This window comes from Dermochelys coriacea, chromosome 10, assembly GCF_009764565.3.
Source record: "Dermochelys coriacea isolate rDerCor1 chromosome 10, rDerCor1.pri.v4, whole genome shotgun sequence".
In the NCBI taxonomy this organism is placed as follows: Eukaryota; Metazoa; Chordata; order Testudines; family Dermochelyidae; genus Dermochelys; species Dermochelys coriacea.
In genome coordinates this window covers 13,460,829-13,486,376 of record NC_050077.1, presented here as the reverse complement: position 1 = coordinate 13,486,376, position 25,548 = coordinate 13,460,829, and the positions used below count along the sequence as shown (strand labels likewise).

At 44.9% G+C, this 25,548-nt stretch overlaps 1 protein-coding gene across 5 annotated transcripts in view; it reads right to left on the bottom strand.

Annotated features, from left to right (window-relative positions):
- The window catches only part of ADAP1 (ArfGAP with dual PH domains 1), a 107,535-nt gene that overhangs the window by 18,950 nt on the left and 63,037 nt on the right, over positions 1 to 25,548 (bottom strand). For all 5 annotated transcript variants that reach the window (XM_043493308.1, XM_038420137.2, XM_038420139.2 and 2 more), the window contains 2 exons: positions 10,910 to 11,022; positions 5,419 to 5,565 (listed from right to left, as the gene is read on the bottom strand). In XM_043493308.1, the coding sequence (XP_043349243.1) occupies positions 5,419 to 5,565; positions 10,910 to 11,022 (260 nt within the window). The remainder of the gene's footprint in view (positions 1 to 5,418; positions 5,566 to 10,909; positions 11,023 to 25,548) is intronic.

Genomic DNA, 25,548 nt, shown 5'->3' with positions numbered 1-25,548 from the left:
TAAAGAAGCCTGATTTTTCAGAACATGATGTGCCCTCAAGAACTCTCGGGTCTTTTAAGTGTCTCAAGTTCGGCAAAAATAGTAGCACTCAAAATACCTATGCATTTTGGAAAGTCTTGGACAAATGGCTGAGGTTTTACTTAATAGTCTTTTACTCTTATCTGGAGTAACTAAACAGACCCAGCCCCCACCATACTACCAGAAAGAGGAAGAGCAGAAGGCAGTGGAATCTGATGTTAGTGATGAGCAAACTGAGTTAGAATTATGGGCGGGGGGAGGTTTATTATCAAAATGCAGATGAAGAATAAATACAATGCCACCAAATGGATCATTAGTTTATTTGCTTGGGATCTCAGGTTGAAGGGTTGCCTCCCTGAGCCTTATAATATGTTATAGTGTTTTATGACATCTTTCCTCTCTACATGGGGGCTGGTCCCAGCTAGGGTAAATTTTCATTGCTCACTGATTTTCTTCTTAGCTTATTAAACGTGGGGCAATGGTAAAATCAAGTTTATTCTAGCAAGTCAGAAAAAAATCTACAGCTGAGTGTGGCAAGACAGGAAGATCAACCATCAGGAATTGAAATTAAATTATAAATATAAGGAAAATAATCTCAAAATAACATCAATCAGAAAAACACTTAAAACTCCTTGCCTATTTTAGGACTAAAAAGATGTCTTTTCAACAGCCTCTAAAAAAAGAGACTCATTTATCGCTTTATGCCTCTAATACCCTCAGCAAGCAGAAACTAAGCTATTGACTGTTACATTTGACTTTGGTAGGGTCTCAGCTCTTTGTCACCTCACTTGTGAAGGAAAAAAAGAACAACTGCCAATGCAGACTCCCACTCCAGATTCTTGACTCTAAGCAACCACATTGTGCCTCCAGCCCCAGACTTGAACCTGAACATCCATACAGTGTGGGCCCAGCCTCAGATTCATGAGCCCAGGTAAACATACAACCTTCCAGTGTGCCTTCCTACCTGACAGACCCTGGAATAGCTGGCCCTCAAGCAACAGATGCTTAAGATACGCGCATCCCCAGTTGTATTAGAGATGCTATGTTGACACCTCTTTCAGTTCTGTTGGACCCAGCACAATCCTGTAACCAAACATTTCAGAACCTTACCAAAAGCTCGCTGTATGGCTTAGAAACCCAGGAAGCTTCAGGGAGAGGGGTTCCCCCAACTCATCTCATCTCTAGCCTGGTAGTAACCTAGCAGCTTGAGGCTTTTAACCTTCCAAGCAGGGTGCCCTACAGGAGACTTCCTGTAGTGTGAGCTCCAGCTGCAGAGAGGAGCTCAGAAAACCAATTCAGTAGCTAAACCCTGAATACTCGTTACACTGGGAATGAATGCGGCCCCATGACAGTAGAGGTAAAGGTCCCAAATCAGATTATTCCTTTATAGCAGCGGTTCTCAAAATAAATTGCACCGTGACCCCCCCTTCTGACAACAAACACGAACCCCGGGAGTAGGGACAGAAGCCTGAGCCCCACCGCTCTGGGCAGAGAGGCCAAAGCTGAAGCTCAAGGCCTTCAACCACAGGCCTGGGGCCTGCAACCTGAGCCATGTTGCCCAGGGCTGAAGCCCTCGGGCTTTGGCCTCGGCCGATGGGGCTTGGGCTTCAGCCCTGGGCCCCAGCAAGTCTAAGCCAGCCCCGATGACCCCCGTTCAAAGGGGGTCATGACCCACTTTGTGGTCCAGACCCATAGTTTGAAAACCTCTACTTTATAGTCTGCACAAAAAACATCAGCTCAGCATATAAAAGATACATCAAGAAAAGGAGTACTTGTGGCACCTTAGAGACTAACAAATTTATTAGAGCATAAGCTTTCGTGAGCTACAGCTCACTTCATCGGAATGCATCCGATGAAGTGAGCTGTAGCTCATGAAAGCTTATGCTCTAATAAATTTGTTAGTCTCTAAGGTGCCACAAGTACTCCTTTTCTTTTTGCGAATACAGACTAACACGGCTGCTACTCTAAAAAAAGATACATCAGAGGTCTGAGTCTCCTCTCACTCACCTGAAGAAGGGCTCTGGGTAAGCTCAAAAGCTTGTCTCTCTCACCAACAGATGTTGGCCCAATAAAAGATATTACCTCACCCACCTTGTCTCACCATTGTAAAGCAGGAATAACTCCAGGGTGAGAGGAGAATCAGACCACAAGGTCCTTCTTAAAAGAACAGACAAAGCCACACAAACCACTTCTTCTATGAGGCTGTTCAGCAGGGACTTCATCATTTTAAAAGAAAAAAAACTAGCCTGGTCTGAGTTTCCCCGTTTGTTTCATCTTGTCTGTATCTGTCTTCCAGCAGTTCGGGGCAGGGAATGTTTCTATTTTGTGTGCTGCACAGGGTCAAGTAGATGATCAGCACTAAACCAATTATAAATAGTCATGATAACAATTACATCTTTCATAAGCAGGAGTCGCTGGAATAAAATTGTTGCCAGGGAATTGACTGTTCATGACATGAGTGACACCTTGCCATGTTGATCAGCTATCTCATGATCAGGTTCACCACCTCCATTGTATAGGACTCTGATACCTTGTCACAGAATTCACATGTGAGGCAGTGGGAGTTTTGAGGCAGAGCCCCTGAGGGGCAGCTCATTGAGATTCAGAAATACAGTGCACTATTAACTGTGACCGAGTCTCTTGGTGCGCTGAGCAATGAACTGCTGTGTGCTAAGACGGAGAAGCCACCGCCACTCGATTCAGACCACTAGGCTAAAGAAAAACAGCCAAGGTACACAGACGTAATCAAGCAACCCTTCCAAGACCTACCCATTTAAAAATGGGGAATCGGTGTTTGCTTTCATCCATCTGTCCATCCATCCTTTGTTAGACAGAAGAGCTAACACCATAGAAGCACACCATTCCACTGACTAATCTGACCTGACACACTAATTGCTGCCTACAAGGAGGGTCAGAACTAAGCAGGAAGCCAGTTCAGATCCACTGAAGTGCGGCACAGAAGCAAAATGGTGTTCTCAATAATTACTTCACCCTAAATCTGTTACAGGGGAAGAGATCGCTTTGGTTATAGATCTATCAATGAGGCATTGTTTCCGACTAGCACCACGGGCCTGTTTTGTCTGGAGATGAGTTAGGGAGTGAATCTGCCCTGCATCTTGACTGCTTGCCAGTAGGAAAGCTGTTGGATTTACAATGTCTGTGTGGACAGATAGCGAGCAACTGGTTAAGCAGCAAGGTGATCCTTCTCCTGCAGGAGTGGCTAGTACTGTGAAACCCTGCTGTGCAATTCTGACAGTCCCTGCTTAGTTTTGTGCAGCGTCCAATGATAAAGGTAGCTTGACAACCAAAGGAAAATAAATCCATAAGCATGGATGGGCTTTAATTTGATGACCATTTCAGGGCTGGCCTTATGATCCAATGGGTTCCAGGTAGCTGGGGGAAGGAAATAAGGTTGCGAGATGGCTCCTGTCACTCTGGTCCTACTCTCTGAAAAAGACACCAGTGATGGAAGCCAACCACTGGATCCTATACACTGCTAAGCTCCCTGGGTCTGGATAGTGACTGACCACTGCAGAGGCAATGCAACCCCCCCCCACCCCTCCCGATTTCTGTCTTCTATTTAGCACAGAGGTTTTCAATCTGTGGAGCGCACCCTCATTAAAACCATCACCTCCTGCCAGGAACCAGCGGATCAGAAACTGGTGGGAGCCTCCTGGCCCACTCGGGCCCCTGTCTTTCAGCTCTATGAAAGCTGGGGCGCTTGATGGCTGCCCAGCAGCCCTTCCTGCCCTGCTCCCCAAGCCGGTTGCCTTTGCACGGCTGGGCATGCCCCAGGCAGGGTGATGCATAAACACCTGATGCGTTCTTGCCTCTCCCCTGAAGGAGCCTGTCGCCAGCCAGCAATGCCCCCTGGAGCTGGCCCCTGCCCGCAAAGCCTGGCTGCCACCAGAAGCTCCCTGAGATGCTTCTCGCTGCTGCCCTGGCACTCCTGGCTCTGCTGCTGCTCCTCAGCCCAGAGGCAACAGATGGGGCGGTCACACCCCCCCCATCAAGAGTTACCTGTTGTCTCTGGATCCCTGCTTCGGGTCTGGGTCTCTCAGGTGCATTCTGAGGTGCAGACCCTGAAGGCTCTGTCCTCCAGAGCCCCCCAGTTGTTTGGACACATTCCCTGCCAGAGACAATGTGGCTGTTGGAGCTCTGGTCTTAGCTATACCCTTCAGGGACCACATGGCAGTAAAGCAAGGCACACAGGCTTAGGAAAGGGATTTCTCTCTCTCTCTCTCTCACACACACACAGGATAAGAGAGTTACAGATCTATGGAAAACCACAAACTGCTCACCACCCCTCTCAGGCTGATCTCATCCCCTTTTGTGAACCCGAGTTAGGTCCTGAGGGAAGGCACAGTATCTCCAGCCTCCTCTCCTCTGCTGGGCTCTCTCTTCCTGGAGTGGGAACAGCTTCCTTTCGCTTGGAGGAGGAGCACGGCTTTTGAAACAATCTCTGCCCCTCTAGCTCAGGTGGTCAAGCAGGGAAACAACCTGGGTGCGTAGGCTGGAGGAGAGTGGGAATTCAGATCCCTCCCTCCTCCAACTGGTTTCTGCCTAGAAAGTCTATTTGAAGTCATTGTCCCTATGAGAGCATCCTCACTGTTTCACCAGGGGAGATCCTGTCAGTGCAGATGGCCCTTGATGGCAGCCTGTGGCAGCTTTCGAGACACAGCTTCACTACATGTCACATTCCTGCTACAGAGCAGATGATCTAATCCAGAGCAACGGTTACAATTGCAGATAGCATTCAACAACCCAATGGAATTCATAACTGGAGGCAAACACCCCCCCAAACTGTCGCAACTGCCTCTCCAATCTGGCTGCCCCACAGCTGAGGGGGAAGCGTGTTAGGACTGCATTTTGCGGTGCCCATGGGCAGCGCTGATCTTACATATATTTAGAGAGACAAGATGGGTGGGGTAATATTTTTTATTGAACCAACTCGTTGGTGAGAGAGACCAGCTTTTGAGCTTTTACACGGTACATTCATTTATTTAGAAGCATTCAGGGACCACTTGGTTTCTTCCATCCCCCTCCCCAGGAGGCTCTGCCTCTTCTGCCCCTTCTATTTGCTTCCTATTAAATAAAAAGAAAATTTTTATTGCCACTAACCCTGTGGTTCCATTGCTTGGAAGATGCTGGGCAAGAGGTCACCGCATGTGGCTGTACTACTTCATCTAGGCTGGGGTGACCAGATGTCCCCATTTTATAAGGAAAGTCCCGATATTTGGGGCTTTGTCTTATACCAATGCCTATTATCCCCACCCCTGTCCCAATTTTTCACACTTGCTATCTGGTCACCCTAAGTGCATCCCTTAGACCAGGCTCTGTGGAAGCACTCATGTCACCTGGGACCTAAACCAGCCTATTCCATTAGCTCTGAGCTCTCACCTTGCCATCCTCATGATAGACAAAGATATTCCTTGTGCTGTTGTCCTTCAAGTAAGTGATTTGCAGTCCATGTGGGTTCCCTATTTTTGAAGGCTGGAAAGTCGCATTTAAATGTTCAATCTTCATAATTGCTTTGGGTTCTTTTGCCTGGAAAACACAGTTGAATGAATAAACACCTGAAAAGCAACCAGAAAAGCACCTTTCAAACCAGCGTGCAGTTCATGTAATCATAAATGCTCCCTATTGAGGCTGCTGGCCAACAAAACGGCCTGGTGATGATGCAGCAAACTTTCCTAGCCTACCAGGAATGGCTGCTGTCAGCTTGGGAAAGTGCTTTGCAGCTCTGGGAAATACAGAAGAATTGATATAATATTATAGCACAAGGGGGAAGGTTCAGGCCAGAAGTGGGGTGAACCAGCTAGGTCACAAGATAGGTTGCTGTGCAACACAGTGACTTCAGAAATGCCTCCTCCCTAGTACAAGAACCCCCTCTCTCATGCCCTTCTCAATCACCTCCCTCCTGACTCCAGATTCCCACTGGCATCTTCACTGGACTAGTAAATGGCCTGTATTTTTGCTTGGCTGAGCACTATTATAAATGTGCTGAGCCACGCAAAAAATACAGACCACTTACCAAATAGGCCAGGATGCTTTTAGCATCTCAAGCATCCTGGACCAGTCCACTGCTGGCCTGGAAGAACTGAACATTATTCCCTTGCCAAAGACAATGAAGCTCTTATTGCCACGCTATCTGTCTGGACACAAAGTGCCAGTTTCCACATGGGGCATGCTCTCTCTGCTTCACAAACACATTCGTTTGCTTTTAACTGAACTCCTCACATTGCTCTTATCTGCCTCCACACTGGGAGGTCCTTGGGCAGAGCAAGAGACAGCAGAGCACTTTCCAACCCTCACAAAGGAGGAAAATCATGTATTTCTCTGGTTAGATCTGTTTTACGGATTAGGTCTAAGTAGGAGTCTGGGAGCTGGGACCTCCTGAGCACTAATCCCAGGGCTGACACAGACTCCCTCCAGGCAGCTCACTGAACCTCTCTCTGTAGCACAGGTTCCACTCACATGAAGTAGGTCTAATGATTAACCTGCCCCAAAGGGGCCCTCTGTGGATTTAGCTACTAAAGATGAATAAAGCCCTTTGAAGATTAAAGACTCCACTCTTCACTTGGTACCACTGGTTTTATGCTGCTGTAGCTCCCTTGACTTACAAGTGGGTGCAACTGGGGTAAGACAATGGAGAACTAGGCTCTAAAAGTCCTATTCACCGTAAAAAGAAAAGGAGTACTTGTGGCACCTTAGAGACTAACAAATTTATTAGAGCATAAGCTTTCGTGAGCTACATCCGATGAAGTGAGCTGTAGCTCACGAAAGCTTATGCTCTAATAAATTTGTTAGTCTCTAAGGTGCCACAAGTACTCCTTTTCTTTTTGCGAATACAGACTAACACGGCTGCTACTCTGAAACCTATTCACCGTGTGTCAGAACTTCAGCTGGTGCAAATCAAAGTAGCCCCACTGACGTCAGTCAAAGATCTTGCCCTGTAAGTGCTTTTATTTGTTTAGCATGTGCATGGTCGTCTAGCCAAGCGATGGAATCTTCAATGGCGTCGTGCAGTTCTTCTAAGCCACTGTTGAACCGAGTCGGCAGGCATTCATCAACAATGTGCGTCATCGTCTGTTTTTGCACCAAAGCTGCACGAAGGGCTGTCACAAAGGCCCCAGCAATATGGCTGGCTGCACATAGACCTTGCCCGGTCTGGAACCTGTTCAACAGGGATCACTGGCGACAGGGCAGGTCAAAACTAGGCAGGCAAATTGTGAGGTCGGCAATGAGGGACTGGCTGGGGATTATAACAGATATCCATTCCTCTTGCCAGAGCGTTTCCACCCTAACATCCTCGCGTGGCAGATGAGATCATAATGACATGACGGCAAACATGCAGCTGCTGGTTTGAAAAGGTCATTGTGCAGCAGCAGGCTTGACTTAGCGCGTACTTTCTCCAGTAACTTGCCAGTAGCAACCTCTGATCTGATATAAGGAGGAGCGATATTGCTCAGAACTGGAGCCATGGGAGTGGAGTTGGATGCAGGGCACTGAAGATGATGTGCATGGTGACATGTAACTGCGTATCCACCAGTTTGGTGTGTGACAATCGACTTCAGACTGGTCCGCCACCGAATACGGGGTTGCAAGAGCTGATGTCCGCAAAGTTGGAGCACGAGCACCCCATGACAAACCTGCCAGTTTGCTAAGAAGATTGTTGCACGTATTAACTTTAGCTGCTGTCTTCTTCAGGTGGGCATGATGACTCAGTGAGCAGTCTAAGGTCATACCTAGACAGACCGGTTCTGCTTCATGCTTCACCTTCTGACCGTTCAGAGAAACATGCAGTTCTCGGGTTGCACTGGCATGATGAAGATGGAACAAACTGGTGACTGGTTTTATGATGCTTGGCTGGAGGCGCCAAGTGCTTTAAACTCTATGATTAGATGCATCAGAGTGGAACAACCACTAAACTTGCTGGAAGCCATGTATATTCAATGGTGGAAATTGGCCAGCAGTTTGTATCTATTTTGTTCTAACAGAAACAATGACCAGGAGGCTGGTTCTCATTCTTTGTAATCTCTTCTCCCAACCACTTCAATAGTGAATTTATAATAGTCATACTCCCTATTCCAAGGCCCCTTCTAGGCGAAGATCTCTAAGTGCTTATTGAAATAAGCCTCCCAAGGCCATCGTGAGGTAGGAAAACATCATTATACCCATTTTTCACAGGGGGCTCAAATACAGCATGGCATGGACCACTTGGGTCCTGATCAAAGTTATCCCAAAACAGCCAAGTGTCCCTTCAGAGGAGAGCCTGCTGATGATTTTGGATCCCTGGGCTTTAGAGACAGAAGAAACAGACATGCACTTACTCTGTACAAGTGAGAGGGCAGTGATGAAAAATAACTGGGGGCAGAATCTAAAAATGTTGCTGCCAGCCCATTCCACCTACAGCCAAGAAGAAAAATAAACCAGCTCCCACCTCATGTAGGTGGCCTAAGATACTTGCACTGAATTCAACAAACAGGCAATACTTCAAATATATCTAATATGCCTCAGAGATGGCAGCCAGACAGACCTCCAATACAGAGGCCATGACACAGTACACAAGCAGGCCCAATAGAAATGGACCCTGGAAGAATGGGCCAAAACCAAAATCCTGGATTTATGAACATCGCTATCTCTATAGACAGGCATCGTGAGGGGTTTTTATTTTCCCATGACTTGGCTTACAACTACTGGCTTGAGTGAGATGTGACATCTGCCACAATTATTTTTGGGCAGGGAGCGGAGTACATCTAGGATCACAGCATCTGTTTTTTACCGTGTGCATATGGTCAGACTAGCTGAGCTCCTGTATCCCAGTGACCACAGGGTAAGTCCACACCACACAGCAGATACAAGTGTGCAGCCCTGGGCTCATGAAGCTTTACTGTGGTTTCAAAGTGGATGGGGATGTGTGAGGTGGTGGGGAAATCCAAGCAGGGCGGAAGTATGTGGACAATATGGTTCCCATCACACCCATGGTTGGTGCTGGCGTCACACTGAGTACTGTGAAAGAAGCTTTTAAACCACTGGAGTGGACGACAGCAACTTCATATGGGTTACCGGAGAATCTCACTTCCTTTTAGGCAATGATTTCATTACTCCCACCCACAAACCAGGACGGCATCATAGAGCCTGTGGCGGAGATGATGACAGTGATACCCCTCTAAATTAGCTGCTGGGAATGGAGGAGAAAGTACCGGCAGAGCAGTCGCTCCCTCCATTACCATTCCCCTCCATGACGCCATCACTCACCAATCAGCCAGAAAAAGATTGCTGGTGGTTCGATCCACTATTATTTTAACGGAACTTTTGCCCACAGCTGGTTAGCAAAAGATCTTACAACCATTGAGCCCGCACGCAAAATGGCTGGCAAAGCCTAGGATTGAGGAAATAAGGCTGACATTAAAAAAGGCTACAGGGAGCAGAGGGATAATGCTTGAGGGGCAAGGGAGAGGGATCAGCATTAAAAGTGACACTGTTTTGATGCATCGGCAGGTTAGTATTGAATCTGAATGTCACTCCTGACATCACTAAATGAACTGGCCCAATGGTAGTTACAGATAAGCACCAAGATTGGGGAATTGGGGGGGAGGGGGAGAGAGGGAGAGGGTGCAGCACTGCTTGGTTTTGACATTAACAAGAGTTTTACTTGGGTGGGAAGGATAGTGTGGGAAACTAACGAGAGGATTTGGGGGTAAAACAAATCAAATAATGTCCATTGTCCACATCTCACCACATACTTTCATCCAGCATTCATACAGACTAGAGGCACCATCATGCATTTAATGGCAGAACTGCCTCTGGCACGGAATATTGTTCATAGCTGTTTACAGCTATGTGTCAAGGGCAAACAGTGGGGCAGGTGGCAAATCAGCTTCTCTTCCCTACTGACTGGGGCCCACAGAGGTGCCAGGTTTTCACAAGGATAGCAAGGCACCTCTGGGTTTATGTAAAAAGGCCAGGAAAGCACATTGGATTTCTCTACTTGGTGAGTGCATGATGATAAAGTTCCTGTCCATTCATCACAAATGTAATTTTCTTTTTAATGGCTCCATGTTTCACTTACAATAGATGAGATCCACTCCTGAGAAGAAGACAAATACTTCCTTGCTTGACACTGAAATATAAAAAACCAGATGCACTTTCCTTTGTGACTGTTTGTCATCGTCTTTAAGGGAGTGTTCAGAATCCAAAGGAGAACTCTTCACTGCCTGCCCCTTTGTGCCCTTGGAGTTTACAAACCAAGGATTGCAGCTGTTGTAGGCTTTCAAATTCCTTCTGCTACCCAAACACCACAGTGGGCCTGCAGTCTCTCCTCTATTGCGTGGTATTGCCTCCACCACAGTGTGGCCGCAGACATAAAATTGATGTAGAGAGGATTGGCGGATCCTTATGATCTAGCATTGCAGAGCTAGAGCTAAGGGAAACTTCTTGCTATCAGAAAACAAAGATGATGGGATCAGGTAGCTGTTGTACTCTATACATGTGGGCCCAGATTTGTAAAAGTATTTAGATGTTGCTGTGCTCAGTGTTGCAATGCATAACTGATTTAGGAGCCCAAATATCATTTAGAAAGGGGATTTAGGCACTGAGGAGCCAAACTCTCATTGAGAGTTGATGGGATTTGGACTCCTAAGTGCCTAAATCCCCTTTTAACATTAATTTTAGGCTCCTAAATCAGTTCAGCATTGCACCACTGAGCCCAGCAATACCCAAATACCTTTACCAATCTGGGCCTTGGGCTTTTGTTCCTCGAGCAGTAAAAGAATAAACGACCTGACATCTTCGAAAAGTTGGTGACTCCTTATGACAAAATGGTACCATGGGGACTGTTTGATCAAAGACAAACCCACATGACTGTGCTGTGGCCCCAGATGCTTACGTCATTTTTGTTGAAGTACTTCAGTGCACCTTCCCGTTCGGATAACACAAATTTTCTGTTTAAGAACTGCCCATTGTCACGTCCTCTTTTCCAAAGAAGCCCTTCTCTGTATCCTGCAAAGAAAAGAAATAACAGAGAATCGTGGATGACAAGTTTTGTTTTTCAAAGTGAAAAGCTGAAAAATGAACATTTTACAAGACACAGAGCCAACAGGCCACAGAGCCACCTTTCCCCTCAGACGTGCCTTCCTCACTCTGCTCTCTTGCTCTTTCTTTTGTATCTTGTGCTTCAAAGGTCACCATTCTTTGATACTGGGATTTGACAGGCCGTCTGGGATACGCACTGCACAAGTGCATTCAGAGACACTGGGGAAGCCTTTGGAGCACTGCTGGCTTCTTTCATTGGTTCCCAAGACACCAACCTCACCAGAATATCTCACCCCATGAACCTTGCTCATTTTGCTTGCATCAGTAGCCCTTTGGAGCATAACTGAGGCAAGCAGGATCTGGTCACTTGTGTTGACATTACTAAGGAATCAGAAGGAAAGAATAAAACCCAGTTCCCGGTGGATAGTGGCTGATAACACAGAAAACCACAAGGACATAGCTGACTGCTTTTGTTGTCTGTCTGCTCAGACAGGACATACCCAAAGCTCACTGAAGCCAACTGGAGTATTTCCAAATACCTTAAACAAAAAAAAGAAAACAGGGAAAAAACCCACTTACAAGCTTTTCCACTGACTTCAGTGGACTTTGGATCAGCACCTGAGCCATGGGACACTCAACTACTTTCTCCTGCTTTGAGCTGTTCCATCCAGCTCTGAGATTCTTTAGCAAGACATCACAGGGAAGCATGCGCATAACCCTCAGTGGAATACAATACGGACCATCACTGGAAGAAGAAGCTTTCACCACCCATATTGTTCCTGTTCTGTTTTCCCACACGGCTTTCACAGCACTAAAGTCAATCGAAGGGTTTTGTTTTCTTAGATTATTTTTAAAACAAATCAGGAAAAGGCTGATTTTTATTCCGCCTCAGCGTTCCCGAACAGCAAACACAATGGCATCTCACCACTGCATGCTCTTCTCCAGTGGCACAACAGCCAGAATGTGCAGATTAACCAGACAAAGGATATTTTTAAGCATTGTCCTTACTTTGCTACATTTTTTTGTTTTTGTTTTTCACAAGCAGTCTCCTACACAATCACTATAAATACTGACTGAGCTGTTTGATGCTCTCCTTCAATTTGAGATCTTAATTATAAAAATTTTCCGGTCGAGATTTCTCTCTCTCTCAATTTATCTTCTTTGTTCTATGTAGTTTTTATTATTGACTCTCAGCAGCTAGGATTGTAAAGTGAAAAAATTAAATGCTTTTTAACTTGTAACTAAGCTCTTTCTCTATATGCAAAGTAGCTACAGTATTAGCAGGCAGACTATCATCTGTATGCACATTATAAAATGGCAATTTACAGAAATGCCATCCTGGGAGTGCATTTCAGAAATTTCTACCAGTGACTGTTATTGTAAATGTCCATCATCACATCAAATTTATATAAACCACAGACTCCCCAAAAAGGGGAAAAAGTGCTATTCACCTTCTAGGTATGAGCTGCATAAAAATGTTCTGAATGGATGAGAGGTTGAAGCAAGATAATTTAGTTGTATATGCTACTGCTAAAGATACAAACAAAATCCCTAAATGTGCCTATGTTTATAGTCTGTAAACCAGTATCACACAGTTTTTGGGGTTTTTTCAAGACTATATTTACCCCTTCTGGATTTATAAAAGCAAAGGCCAAACGGTCTCCCAAAAGCTGAAATGGACCTTCCCTGAAGTGTTAATCAAAGCCATCAATGTTAGGCATAAATAAATGCAATGGTGAAAATCCTGTTGTTGCTAATTCCGAATGTGAACTCCACAGCACATCATAAATCCAAAATACACATCAGACCGCTGGAATGCAGGATAGTAAATGGGCCAATAACTTGATACAGATGTAAGTGATGGAACTATTTAGAGCCTGTCAGCAGTGCTTTCTTTTCCTTGTCCCTCTATCGGGGTCAGAGAGTGGAGCAGATTTCCTTTTTAAAATGCTGGGCCCCGTCGTACCTTCCCCGACAACCTCTGTGGCTGCCAATAGGTACAGATGTGTGCTACCACTCAGGAAAGATCACTTGCATTTTCAACAGTCTCTAGGGCTATCCCATAATACATTATTGACAGTCCTATCATTTAAAATTAGTACAGATTGTGCACAGCCACACACACAGAGAGTTATGAAACATGCACAGCCACCGACTTTCATTGTTCTGGGTGGGTGCTCCACCCCCACTCCACCCCTTCCCCCAAGACCCCACCTTTGCTCTGCCTCTTTCCACCCCCACTCCACCTCCTCCCCTGAGTGCACCCCACCCTCACTCCGCCTCTTCCCACCCAACCCGCCACTGAACAGCTGATCGGCAAGTGACTTGTGGGTGCTGAGCAGCCACTATTTTTTTCCCCATGGGTGCTCCGGGGGTGGAGAACTCATGGAGTTGGCGCCTATGGAAGCAGGTGTGTAACAAAAAGGATCCTTCCTTGGAGCCAGTACCCATTCATACACAGCACCATACAATCCCCGTTACCTGAGGTCGGTTGAACCTAAGTACTTCCAAGTTCCACAAGTCCCACGGACTCACTAGCCTGATGCCAGCCATTCTGCAGGTCTCAGCTGGTCCCTCAGACCGCAGCAGAGCAAGTCTCTTGAGAAGCTGCTCACCACCTCTGAGTGTCCAACCCCTCACTAACTTTTTACAGTCAAAATCCTGCTCATTGGTTTTCCTCAGACTCTGTGAAGCCCACCAACCACCACCTGTGCCTGGTTCACCTGCACTAAATCTAGAATAAATTAGTTTCTCTTTTCAGAGTGGTAGCCGTGTTAGTCTGTATCAGCAAAAATAACAAGGAGTCCTTGTGGCACCTTAGAGATTAATAAATTTAGTGGGTTCTAACCTATGAAAGCTTATGCCCAAATAAATTTGTTCATTTCTAAGGTGCCAAAAGGACTTCTCCTTAGTTTCTCTTTGTTTCCTCAGGGCTGATCCCAGTTACACTGATGTAAATGGTCAATGGAGTTATTCCATGTTTACAGTAATTTAAATCAGAGCAAAATTTGGCTCCATTACTCCATGCTTCTAGCCAGCCTGCTCCCATGGGGTCACCAGGATGTGTTACACAACTTCCTTTACAGTTACCACATCTCCCCAGCAGGGCTATTGTCTTTACATTCTGTGGTCAGTGAAATTCTTCTACCTGTCAGCTCTCTTCTTCTCTCCTGTGTTGGCAAAAGCTCTACCGTTTTAGGTTAAACATCTATCTACTGCACGAGTACGAGCAACAGAGACACGTATGAATCCAAAGAATTAATAAAAAAAAGCACAAATGTTCTCTGCAGAATTGCGAGTTGGAACCAAAATTGTCCTTTCCAATGACCTAAACAGGCCTCCTGTCCTCGGAGGACAGAGTGAGCCAGAGAATCTGTCCCATCGAATCCAATTCAAACTACAGTGGCATTCCCCCTCCCCCCCCCCGCCCTTTTCTCTTTTTCTTTCATTTTTTAATGAAAAAAAAAATAAAACAAAAATCTGAGTTCAATAGTCACCTGGGAGCTCTGGGTGCATTTCACCAAGCAATAGAACTGGGAGTCAGTAGGAAGCTGAATAGTTGGAAGAAGAAGAGAAGAACCAGCAACCTATATGTGTCCCGTTAGTATAGCAGCTAAAAGGATCTAGTCTCAACCTGGCCAACAACTGCAACAGCTGAGAATATCAAGGTGAGCATGAAATACACTGATTGATACCAGAGGACTCTCATCACCACCATGTTACAGATTAATTCATTTGACTTCATGAGGAACTGAAACTTTGAAGTCTTCTTAATAGGACACATCTACCTGCCAAGTCTGTATCCATCAGTGAAAATGCTACATACTCTGTACACAATGGATCTGAATGTGAATAATGTGTTTCTCCTTTGAGGGTGCTGACAGAAGACAGTCTGCAGGTGACGCCTCATTGATATGATATGGAAGTGCGAGATTTGCTTCACATGAGACAGAAACAGGTACTGGGTTCTGAGGGTCTGGGTCTGTTGGTCACCCTCTTGAATAACGAATGCTATACAGCTTATTCTCAAAGATTTTCCATGTGGTTTACAAATCAAGGGTAGATATTTAGAGTGTTTGTATTTCCTTGAGGAAATCAATATTCAACACGGAGCTAATGGAAGGGATTGGAGAATATATCAGAAGCCATTTCTATTCGTCCCTTTAAACTAAAGAGGTGGCTCCAGAATCTCAGCAGCACTTAATAGTATGGGGCATCTGGGAAACAATAACACCTCTTAAGAAGCTGCATGACAGGCTAGCCAGAGGCTGAATTTGGGGGGAGGGAGGGGAGGATATTGCCAGGAGAGAGTGAACAGGAAGAACATCTGATGCCTGCCTGACATGGTGACCAATGTCAAAGTCAACACAGTGTAGAGGGGAAGCATTTTTTTCCCCCTTTAAAATCTCACCTCCAGGTTTTCAGAGTTGCCAACATTTCAGATGTTTTGTCCAGGATAAAGGACGGCCAGGGGCCTCTGGGCTCTCAGCTTCCAGGGCTGCCTGGAAGTATTGCAGTTCAGACAAATGCATCCGATGAAGTGAGCTGTAGCTCACGAAAGCTTATGCTCAAATAAATTTGTTAGTCTCTAAGGTGCCACAAGTACTCCTTTTCTTTTTGCGAATACAGACTAACACAGCTGCTACTCTGAAACCTGTTTCAGAAGCTCAAGTGACTTGCTGAAGGTGGCACAGTGAGGATCAGAGCTCAGCCTGGTCCGGCTCCCCATGTTGTATTCAGCACACACGTCTTTCATAGCCCATGAAGCAGCCGTAGGCTGAGTTTTGTTTTAATTTTATTTAATTTATTTTAGTGGAAAATTATAAATATTTGAGTAGTATCTTGGGTAGCGGACACATTAGTTGTTCTCTGTTAAATCTACTCCCTCCTTCACAGAAATATATTCTTCGTCTTTGGTTTTGTTATTAAAGAATAAATAATACTAAAACTCTGGACTTCCACAGTATTGTCCCTAGGTGGATCTCAAAGCACCACATATTTGTGAATTATACCTCACACTTGCCTCTGGGAGATTGGTGTTATCCCCATTTTATAGAAATTATATATATATATAAACTGAGGCACAGAGAGATTAGGTGACTTGCCAGAGTCACACCTTGATCCAGCGGCAGAGCCAGATTTAGGACCCAGATCTCCCAGCCACCCTACTACATATGGATTTTTAAAATTATGGCCTCCAGTTTTTAATCACTTTATGGTGCATTGTGTTATTGGCATTACCTCCTGAGTATCCGTTAAACGGAACTGTGTGATATTTTTCTGCAGTTCACCTGGAGGATGTCTCCAGAATGAACCCCCCTCCTACAAGACACAGATGTCTATGTGGCAACTAGACACCGACCTGTGGCTGGCCCATGCCAGCTGACTCGGGCTTGCGGAGCTCGGGCTGCTGGGCTGTGTCATTGCTATGCAGACTTCCGGGCTTGAGCTGGAGCCCAGACTCTAGGACATGCTGAGGTGGGAAGGTCCCAGAGCTCAGGCTGAAGTCTACACAGCAATAGACAACAGGGCTGAGTAAGTGTGCTGTGAAAAGTGATACTTGTATGTTTGTTAATATCACTTTTCACAACAGACTTACTAGCTAGCAATAAATAAATGACAATGATTTGAACGTGTCTATGTGCAGATTTATTTGCTTTTCCTAAAGCTAATTATGTGTTTTAGGGAAAAGCGTGAGAGCGGCCACCAGCAAGAGTTGGTGGCCGCATTCTGAGGCCACCAAAAATTTGTCATGAGAACCTTAGTTGCTGTATAGCCGTTGCTGCTAATTCCCTTTATGCACTGGCATGGATTTTCATAAGCACATTGCTTGCTTCATTTCTCTCTGCCTTCCTTTAGGGCAACATCCTTAGGAATTAGTTCTCTGTCCTGCCCAAAATGAGAGTCTGTACCCCGTCAACACCGATAAGTAGAAAAAACATTCATTTGGACTTGAACTGAACATGAACTCATCCAGGTTCCCTAGACAAACTAAATATGTCAGCAAGAGGCTTTGATTTGAATGTCTCTGTCTGAAAGATCCTGAAAACAGCTACGGGAAGGCATTTAATATATTGGCTGCAGAATGGGAGCAGGGAGGGGCTTCCCTAAAAACAGAGCATTTTACAGGGGAAGCTATTAGATTTGAAAAACTAAACCCCTTTCCCTTACTGATTCGGAATGAAAACAAATGTTGAATGTCAGAATTTCCCAAGAAACAGAAATTCCGTTTTCCAACCAGGCCAACCTGCAATGCTGACTCACAGGGGCAGCCCTACGTAAGTCAATGGGACTTGTTCAGTTACGAAGGAGTAATTATCTAAACAAGGGTTTGCGGGATAAGGCCCTAAATGCACTCTTCATCTACCACTGAATGTCTCCAGCTCTTTCTTCCCTGACTGTATGGTGCTGAAGAGTTTAGGCTGCACAGCATTTTACAAATAATTACACAGTCATTTCTTGGAACAAATACACTTACTACCAGGTACCGATGAAGTGAGCTGTAGCTCATGAAAGCTTATGCTCAAATAAATTTGTTAGTCTCTAAGGTGCCACAAGTACTCTTTTTCTTTTTACCAGGTAAGTGTTTACTGGTGTTTAGATGTCAGCAACTAAATGTCAATTAAGAGGGAGCGAGTGGCTCAGGGACTTGCTAATGAGAGATTTTGCCTCTAGGTCACTGGTCCATAACTGGATCAGGTCGGTTGCAACTAATAGTTGTCACCACCTGAGGTTGGTCAGTGGTCTGTATAAAATGAGAGTCTCACCAGAAAGGCAAACAAGTAAACGCAGAGTGAGCATGGAGACTGAATTACCTTTTCGCCCGCTTAAGTCGTACCTGAACAATCAGGTTGAGGCACACTCGTCAGGCTAGTGGGAGGCACTGCGGCAACTTCTGCTATCGCTTTTTTGTGCCTAAACATGAATCTTCTATTGCTAGTTCTGCCATTCTGGCACCCGTCAGGATCACTCAAATATTTGAAACAACCAGTCTCCTTGGAGACAGAACACATATTCTTCACATTGTAACTGGCTGCCAAGGCCAGGTCTCCACGCACTAGCACCAAATGGTTTCTTATGCAGGCACATATTTCAAACGCAAGAATTTCCAGTCTTTTAACGAAGCAGTCCTTTCCTAACAATCACTTAATATGCAAATTATCTTTCCCGAAGGCCATTTTAAACAGAAAAGAGTTTCCCATTGCCATCAAGTCTGTGTTTGCTGCCTTTCAGGAGCTAATAAACCAATTATTGTCCTGCTGCATTGTAGTGCCTCAGCTATGGAACCAAGCTGCTGATTAAATTGATTGCTTCCACTATACCCAATTAACCCACTCACTCTGCAAATGATTGACTTAATCAGAGGCAATTAGCACTTGAATGGCTAAATCATGCAGGAAGAGATTCTTGGAAGGTGATTGAGATGCCATGTTAGGGACATCTCAGTGGACCTTCCAAGGGATAACGTCATTATTAATGTATAGATCAGTGCTGGAGCAGCCTGAAACGGCATGTCTGTGGTTTTAGCTGAAATATAAAATGGAAGACAGGAGGGGTGGGGAGGGGAGAGATTGTATGCACACAGAGGCTATTTTCTGACAAGATTTTAGGGAAAAATTGACATGTTATTGATAAAGAGAAAGGTAAGATGGGTGAGGTAATCTCTTTTATTGGACCAACTTCTAAAAGATACTACCTCACCCACTTGGCCTCTCTAATATTCTTGGACCAACACAGTTACAACACCACTGCGTATAACATATAACAAAAGGAAATGTGTCATTTGCCCCTGAAGATGGAAGATTTGTCATTTTCCACTGCATAGGTGGTGGTGGGGTGGAATGAGCTTCCCCACATCATGCCGGCAAAGCACCTCCACCTGGTTCTGGAGGACCCATCCTCTACACACGAAATGTTCATTCATTTTCCATGCTCAGCGCCTCTGCTGAGAGGAAGCCCAGTAACATCATTTGTTACTTGGTGGGTGGGGCTCATCAGCACATCAAGCTGCGTTGAGAACACCAACCCTTTCACATAGGCCACGGAACAGCTATCAGGAGGCGATAGCATTTAATCACTAGTGACCCTGGCTGGACTCAAACTGGTAAGCTACTGGTTCCAGGCTCTCTCTCTAACACTGAATCAGTCCTTCAAGCTAAGTCGAACACATTTTACAAAACCGTCTGACACATATTTCATGCAAGGTATCCTTTGCCACAACATAACACACAACCACTTAAAGACCAGCCTTGCAGGCAGTGTCAGGACTTTATGGAGTTAGAGACAACGTACATAGACTCTGTAGAGGACGATGCCTATGTACTGGTATGGATGAATCACAGATCAAACAACACTGGCCCACGAGACAGCACGCTCGCAGCTTTCACGCAGAGTAATATAGCAAACACAAATATTGACCACCAGGAGTTCAAGCAGTGGGAACTAATAGCCTCAGAAGCAAGAATGGAGACAGGTTTAGACCACATCTGGATTGACTTTTGGGCTGGAGCCAGGTGAATGGTAAGGAAGAAAAAAATATATCTATATAGATCAGTGCAAAAATACGTATGTTATTTTGCTGTCTCTTAAGCAAAAGAGCATTTTGAAATGAAAAATTTGTAGTTTTCTTGCTACTCATCTGTTGGAAATCAATATAGTGAAATGGAGCCAAAATACAGCGTCTCTAATGAAAAACATCAGACAGAGCTAAATAAAATGTTGGAGTCCTTGGCTCACTTCAAAGAGCATTGGACCTTTCCTATATGGATCTGTGTTGAATTGAAACACAAGGTCCGTTCCTGAGATTTAGGGTCCTGTGAATGTCATCATGAACAAATTTGCATTGCAGGCTCATGACTGAAAATCCAAATTGCTTCTAAGTAAATCTCCAACAATAAAGCTAAAATCCTTTAAGCTTGTGATGTTTGCCACAATTTAAATCTGATTAAAATCATTCATGACACCAACTAAACCTAACAGTCAGAAAACACTCCTGCCAATTCTGACATTACCCAGAGTAATCCAGACCCCCCTTCTCTCAGAGAGTTGTCAGCTAAAGGGAACATAATAGGAGATCATGTATCTAATCCAGCTTTGTAAGTTGTTTTTAACTAGTTCCTTTAATCACACATTAGGACTCCCACTGGAGCAGCTCTCAGCAAACAAGAAATTAATATTTTCATTAATACTCCCTAATGGTATCAGAGATGACATCATATTGTTCCTTCATTTATTGAATCTATAGTCGGTGCATAAGGGATAACATATGGCAAGGTGCACAGGTGTGAAATGAAAAGAAGTCACTGCTGGGATGAAAGGTGGTAGCTATTCAAGTGATCAGAAGACTACACTATTCAGGTTAGAAATTATAAGGTTAGGTGCTAGAAGGGGTGGATGCACTCCTGGTTATTACAGCTTCCATGAATGCCCAGGGGATGGGGAGAGGGGTTAGTTTACCTGTGCAGCAGGCAGCCAGAATCTTGAGACTTGCATTCACTGAACACAAAGGGAGAAAGGTACAAAACCCCCAATGGCACTAGAAACCCCATAGGGTGCAGGGGTGGTACTGGGGAAGCTCATGCTGTGCACTCCCCAAGAAGGTATGTCCATTCACCAGGATGCAGCAGGCACACACCCGTCCTCGTCCCTGGGGACGTATCTAGCACCCCTGCGTTCGCTATATTTCTATGCACCCTTCGACTCTGAGAGTTCGAATACCAAGATTCTGGCTGCCCCCTGCATAAGTGAGCTTTCTATGCCATCTTCTTTCTCCTCACTTGTGCATCATGCAAGAACAGTGGGATGGGAATAGCTCAGTGGTTTGAGCATTGGCCTGCTAAACCCAGGGTTGTGAGTTCAATCCTTGAGGGGGCCATTTAGGGATCTGGGGCAGAAATTGGGGATTTAGTCCTGCTTTGAGCAGGGGGTTGGACTAGATGACCTCCTGAGGTCCCTTCCAACCCTGATATTCTATGAACAAGAACTAAGGGCATATCTACACTTGTCTATGAACAAGAATCTCACCCAGTGATTGCCAGAGCTTCAGACTCAGAAAAGGCCCCAGACTACGGGAGAGAAAAGATTTCTTTATTCGTAGTGCTCCAGGAAAGAAAAATCACCTTTCAGCCAATACTAAACCTTTCAGAAAATGCTGGGGGGGGGGGAGGAGGAGGAAATATATTGAAGCTTAAAGTATGTTTCCAGCTCATCATCTGATCATTTCAGAGATGTTCGATAAAGTTGTACTATGGAGATTGCAGCCACCTTCTCCTCTATCCTGTAACTGATTTATCCTGTAACTGATTGTTGATATAGTAGCTTTCCTGATAACTTAATTACTGAGTGTTTACATATTAAAGATAACAAAGCAATTAGCGGCTATCGTGAAGTTAGACTGGATCTGCTGGGAGATTCGGAAGTGCTCTCCTAAAGAGAATTTCTTTACTGGAAGTCTTGTGATTGCATTACTGAGAACTGTGGCATGGAATCCAATTTTGCAGAGAAATCAAATATTTTTTCTTTGAGAGGCTTCTGCATATTCCCACCAGCAGATCCAGGTGCAGTAGGAATATTGCGGAGGCCACTTAAAGAAGAACTAAAGTTACAGTGATATTGATCTATCAGTCCTCGTTCTCAAAGGAAACCTGCACAACTCTTTCAAAAGACGAGCCTGGGAGCTTAAATCCATTACTCTGCTAGACACTAAAAACTGAACAGACACACTGGATTTATGGTTTATTACAACAATCTGTAACCCCCTAAACTCCTCCCATCCCTCTTTGTCCTATGACTGCAGAGGTGTTAACGGGTCTACCTTGCATGGTCCCTTAGAATGTGCGCTAACTACTTATGCTAAGTTGTGATGCTGCATTACCTTTCCCAGACCTGAAGAAGAGCTCTGTGGGCCTCAAAAGCTTGTCTCTCTCACCAACAGAAGTTGGTCCAATACAAGATATTACCTTACCAAACTTGTCTCTCTAATATCCTGGGACCGACATGTCTACAACTACATTAAGCAGTATAGGCTCTGTTGAAGCATAGCCCTGTTCAAACCACAGTTGTGGAAATAGTCCAAACTATTTTCCAAGCCAGGAATAGTTTTAGAAGAACCGCATAGCCACGTCTGTAAATAAAATTCAGTCCAGGACAGCTGCTCACGTAGATCAGGACTAGCAATGACTGGAAGAACTCACTCACTAGGCCTGATCCACAGCTTGTTGCAGTCAATGGAAAAAAGATTTCCATGGCCTTAGGATCAGACCCTAACTCCAGAGCACTCACTCTGGAATAAATTAGTGATTAAGTGCCCCCCTCCCTCCGGCCCTCCCACTAGCAGTCGTCCAGTACAGTAACAAATCAAGGCAAACATCTTGCCAGAGATCTCATGCAGACAACGTTCTCTTTCTGTTTGCTTTGAAGAGCAATCCAAAGGGCTTCAGCACATCTGTTGTTGTCTTGAATGGCTCCTTATCATCGATGATTGAGTGTACCTCACATTTAGAGTCAAAACTGTTGCTTTATGCAGTGCACATATTAAAAACTTTTTAAATGTAGGAATCATTCCTCTCTCCTCTGCTGGTTCTGCAGCTGTCCCAGCCATCAGCTCACACTGCAGGTTTCTGTAACTAGCAAGCTGATTTAGGCGATTCGATGCACTACATTGCTGCAACAATTTGCATGGTGGAGGGGGAAGAGGTGCTCGCTCACATGTTTTACTTTTCTAGGAGCACTGCCACAAAATAGTGTAATCTAATTTTATGGAATGATCCAATTGTATGGACCCGTTGCCTTCACTGGGATCAGGATTTCATCAGTAGCTTCTGTACTTTGTGAAGGTTTAATACTTCCCTCCCCATTGTGTAACTTTCTGGCCTTTTAGGGCATGTCTATACTGCCCCACTGTTCAGACTAAGCAGGTGCAAACAGCAGTGTGCACTAAAGTGCTGAACTGCAAACCTCCCCCATGGGGACACTGTGGCATGAACTTAAAGGTCTCGAGTTTGTAGTCTGAACTGTGGGGCAATGTAGACAGGGCCTTTGATGCTATGGGAATGGAGACCATTATTATTTGTTACTGCTGTGGAGGCGAACGGCTTAGTTAGAGATTCCCACTGAGCTAGGCACTATCCTGCAAAAGAGCTCACAGCTCAGCAAGGTGGCCACTGTGTGTTGGTTCACAAAAAGTTTTTTGACCCCCAGCTTTGGATGTGCTGACAAAGTATCTTCCAATCCAGTGCTGACCACGGCTTCTTCAGCAATGTAAATACTTCTCTCCAAGCATCTGAAGAAAGAAATTACTGTTGCAGATGTATCTGCTGAATCAGAGATTTCAAGGTGAAAACAGAGACAGGTTTATGCAGGGGCTGAATGCAATGCACCTCTCTGAGCTGTACCGCTGTCTGATACTCCTTCATATTGTCCTCATTAGCATAGCCGGCAGCAATCATCCTAGTATAACATACCATATCAAAGCTTCAGGTTTGGAAAGAGTCAAACCTTTTCTAGTAGCTCTAGCAAGCTGACCTACTTTCCATGATGCTATCAGATGTATAGCCCCCAAATCAATGAATGTTTGCCTTATTTCACTTTGCTCTTTTCCATTCAAGTAAAGGGCAAGCGTTCATTTCAGGGCTGATCCCAAGAGATGCTAAGTGACATACAACTTCAACAAGTGTCAATGGCAGTTGAGGGGGGCTTCAGCACATCACAGGATGAGGGCTTATTCTACAATCTGCAATATCTGTGTTTTTACATGATTTTATTTGTTGGATCCTGAAAATATAAGGAGGACATGACGGTTCCATACAAGCATCAATGTCATCAAAATGCTGTTAGTTATCAATTTTGACCTGTTATTTGTTAAGCACCAACTATACACTCAGCAACCTACAGAGGAAGACGGGGCCCTGCCCCAAGGAATGTTTTATATGGTCAGAGCCAAAAGCCTGCTTGGCATGGCACAGGACTCAAATGTAAGAGACAGTCCTTGCTTACAGGAGGCTTAGACAAGAAAAGTTGCACTGAAATTAAATTTGTCACAGTACTTAGTTATATTTTACTCGTCTACTCACTTTTCCCTTACTGTTAAAATAGAATTAGCTGCATTGTAAATTTAGACCAACTTTTTGGCTCCATATCAGGAAGCAGGGAAAAGTGCTTTATATGGTGTTTAAACCCTGAACAACACTGAATGCACAGATCCCCAAACTGACCACACTGCAGGGTTCCTTGGCAACTTGTCAGGAACACCAGGGACTCAGCTAGTCTGTATCTAAAAGTGTATCATCAAAGACATATGCACGCAAGCTTTATTATTTCCTTATATTTGTATATTCCATTATGTCTGAATAGAAACAATATCAACCAGTTGTTACAGACACAGGGCAGCCCTGAGTTATGTTTTAAGCCTCCTGAAGACTCACTTTACACACCCTCTGGCAATACCAAAGTGTTTTGTTTCCAGCTGGACTGACATTAAACAGTGCCAACCTGAGCTACTGCAGTGCCTCCTGGGAGCTATAGTTCGGGTGCCTCATGCTCCCGTTCTTCTATATGGGCTGGGTCCCCTGGCTGGACCGCATCTCCTCTGATGCACTGTGCTCCCCCAGCTAAGCAGCCAAAGAGCATCATGGGAGATGTAGAGAGCTTAGCCTGCGGGGAGAACAGAGGCATGAGGGACCCAAAGTATAACTCCCATGAGATGTTGTGGCAGCTCTGACATCAATCTGCGTCTGCCTAACTGACCCAAGATGAAACATTTTAATTTGGTTTGACAAACCGAAATATTTCAATTCAGGATGAGCCACCCTGAAACAAAATACTTCATTCCAATTTTCCTGATGGCAAACAGAAAAATTGGGGAGGCAGAGGAGGAGGGCAGGGGGAGAGGGAAGCAAACCACAAAAAAAAACACAGATGAAAAGATTCCTGAGCAGCTATCGTTCCTATGAGCAGAGTTCGCTTCATCTCATGTAACCTCCTTATTTTTAAAACAATCCTGCTTCTACTGTAGCAAATTAAGCCATTGGTTTAATCTGTGCAAAAAAAATTACTATTGTGAGTACCTGTAGAAGCCTGGGACCTGATTCAGGACCGAGTTAATCCGGTTGGTCTGAAATTAGTTACGGTAGCACAGTGAATCAGATCCCACCTTTTCTGCCTGCTAAGAGCTACCATGTTTCACATTAGCCCAAGGCATCAGCTCATTTACCTACTCATGTCAATTTCCTTCTTACTCTACCTTCCCTTTCAGAGGAATATTGATTTCTTTCCACTTTGGCACTTGTTCAGTGTGTTAGTTTCCTGGAGAGTGAGCAAACACAATAGCACACTCTGCCCTTCCAACTGTGGCCCACACAAGTCTCTGCTGCATTGTAAAATGCAGGTAATGTAAGTCTTAAAGGGTACGTCTACACTGCCACAAGAGTCCAGAGGCACAGCCGCAAATGGCCTGGGTCAGCTCACTCAGGCTCACAAGGCTCATGTCCTGGAGCT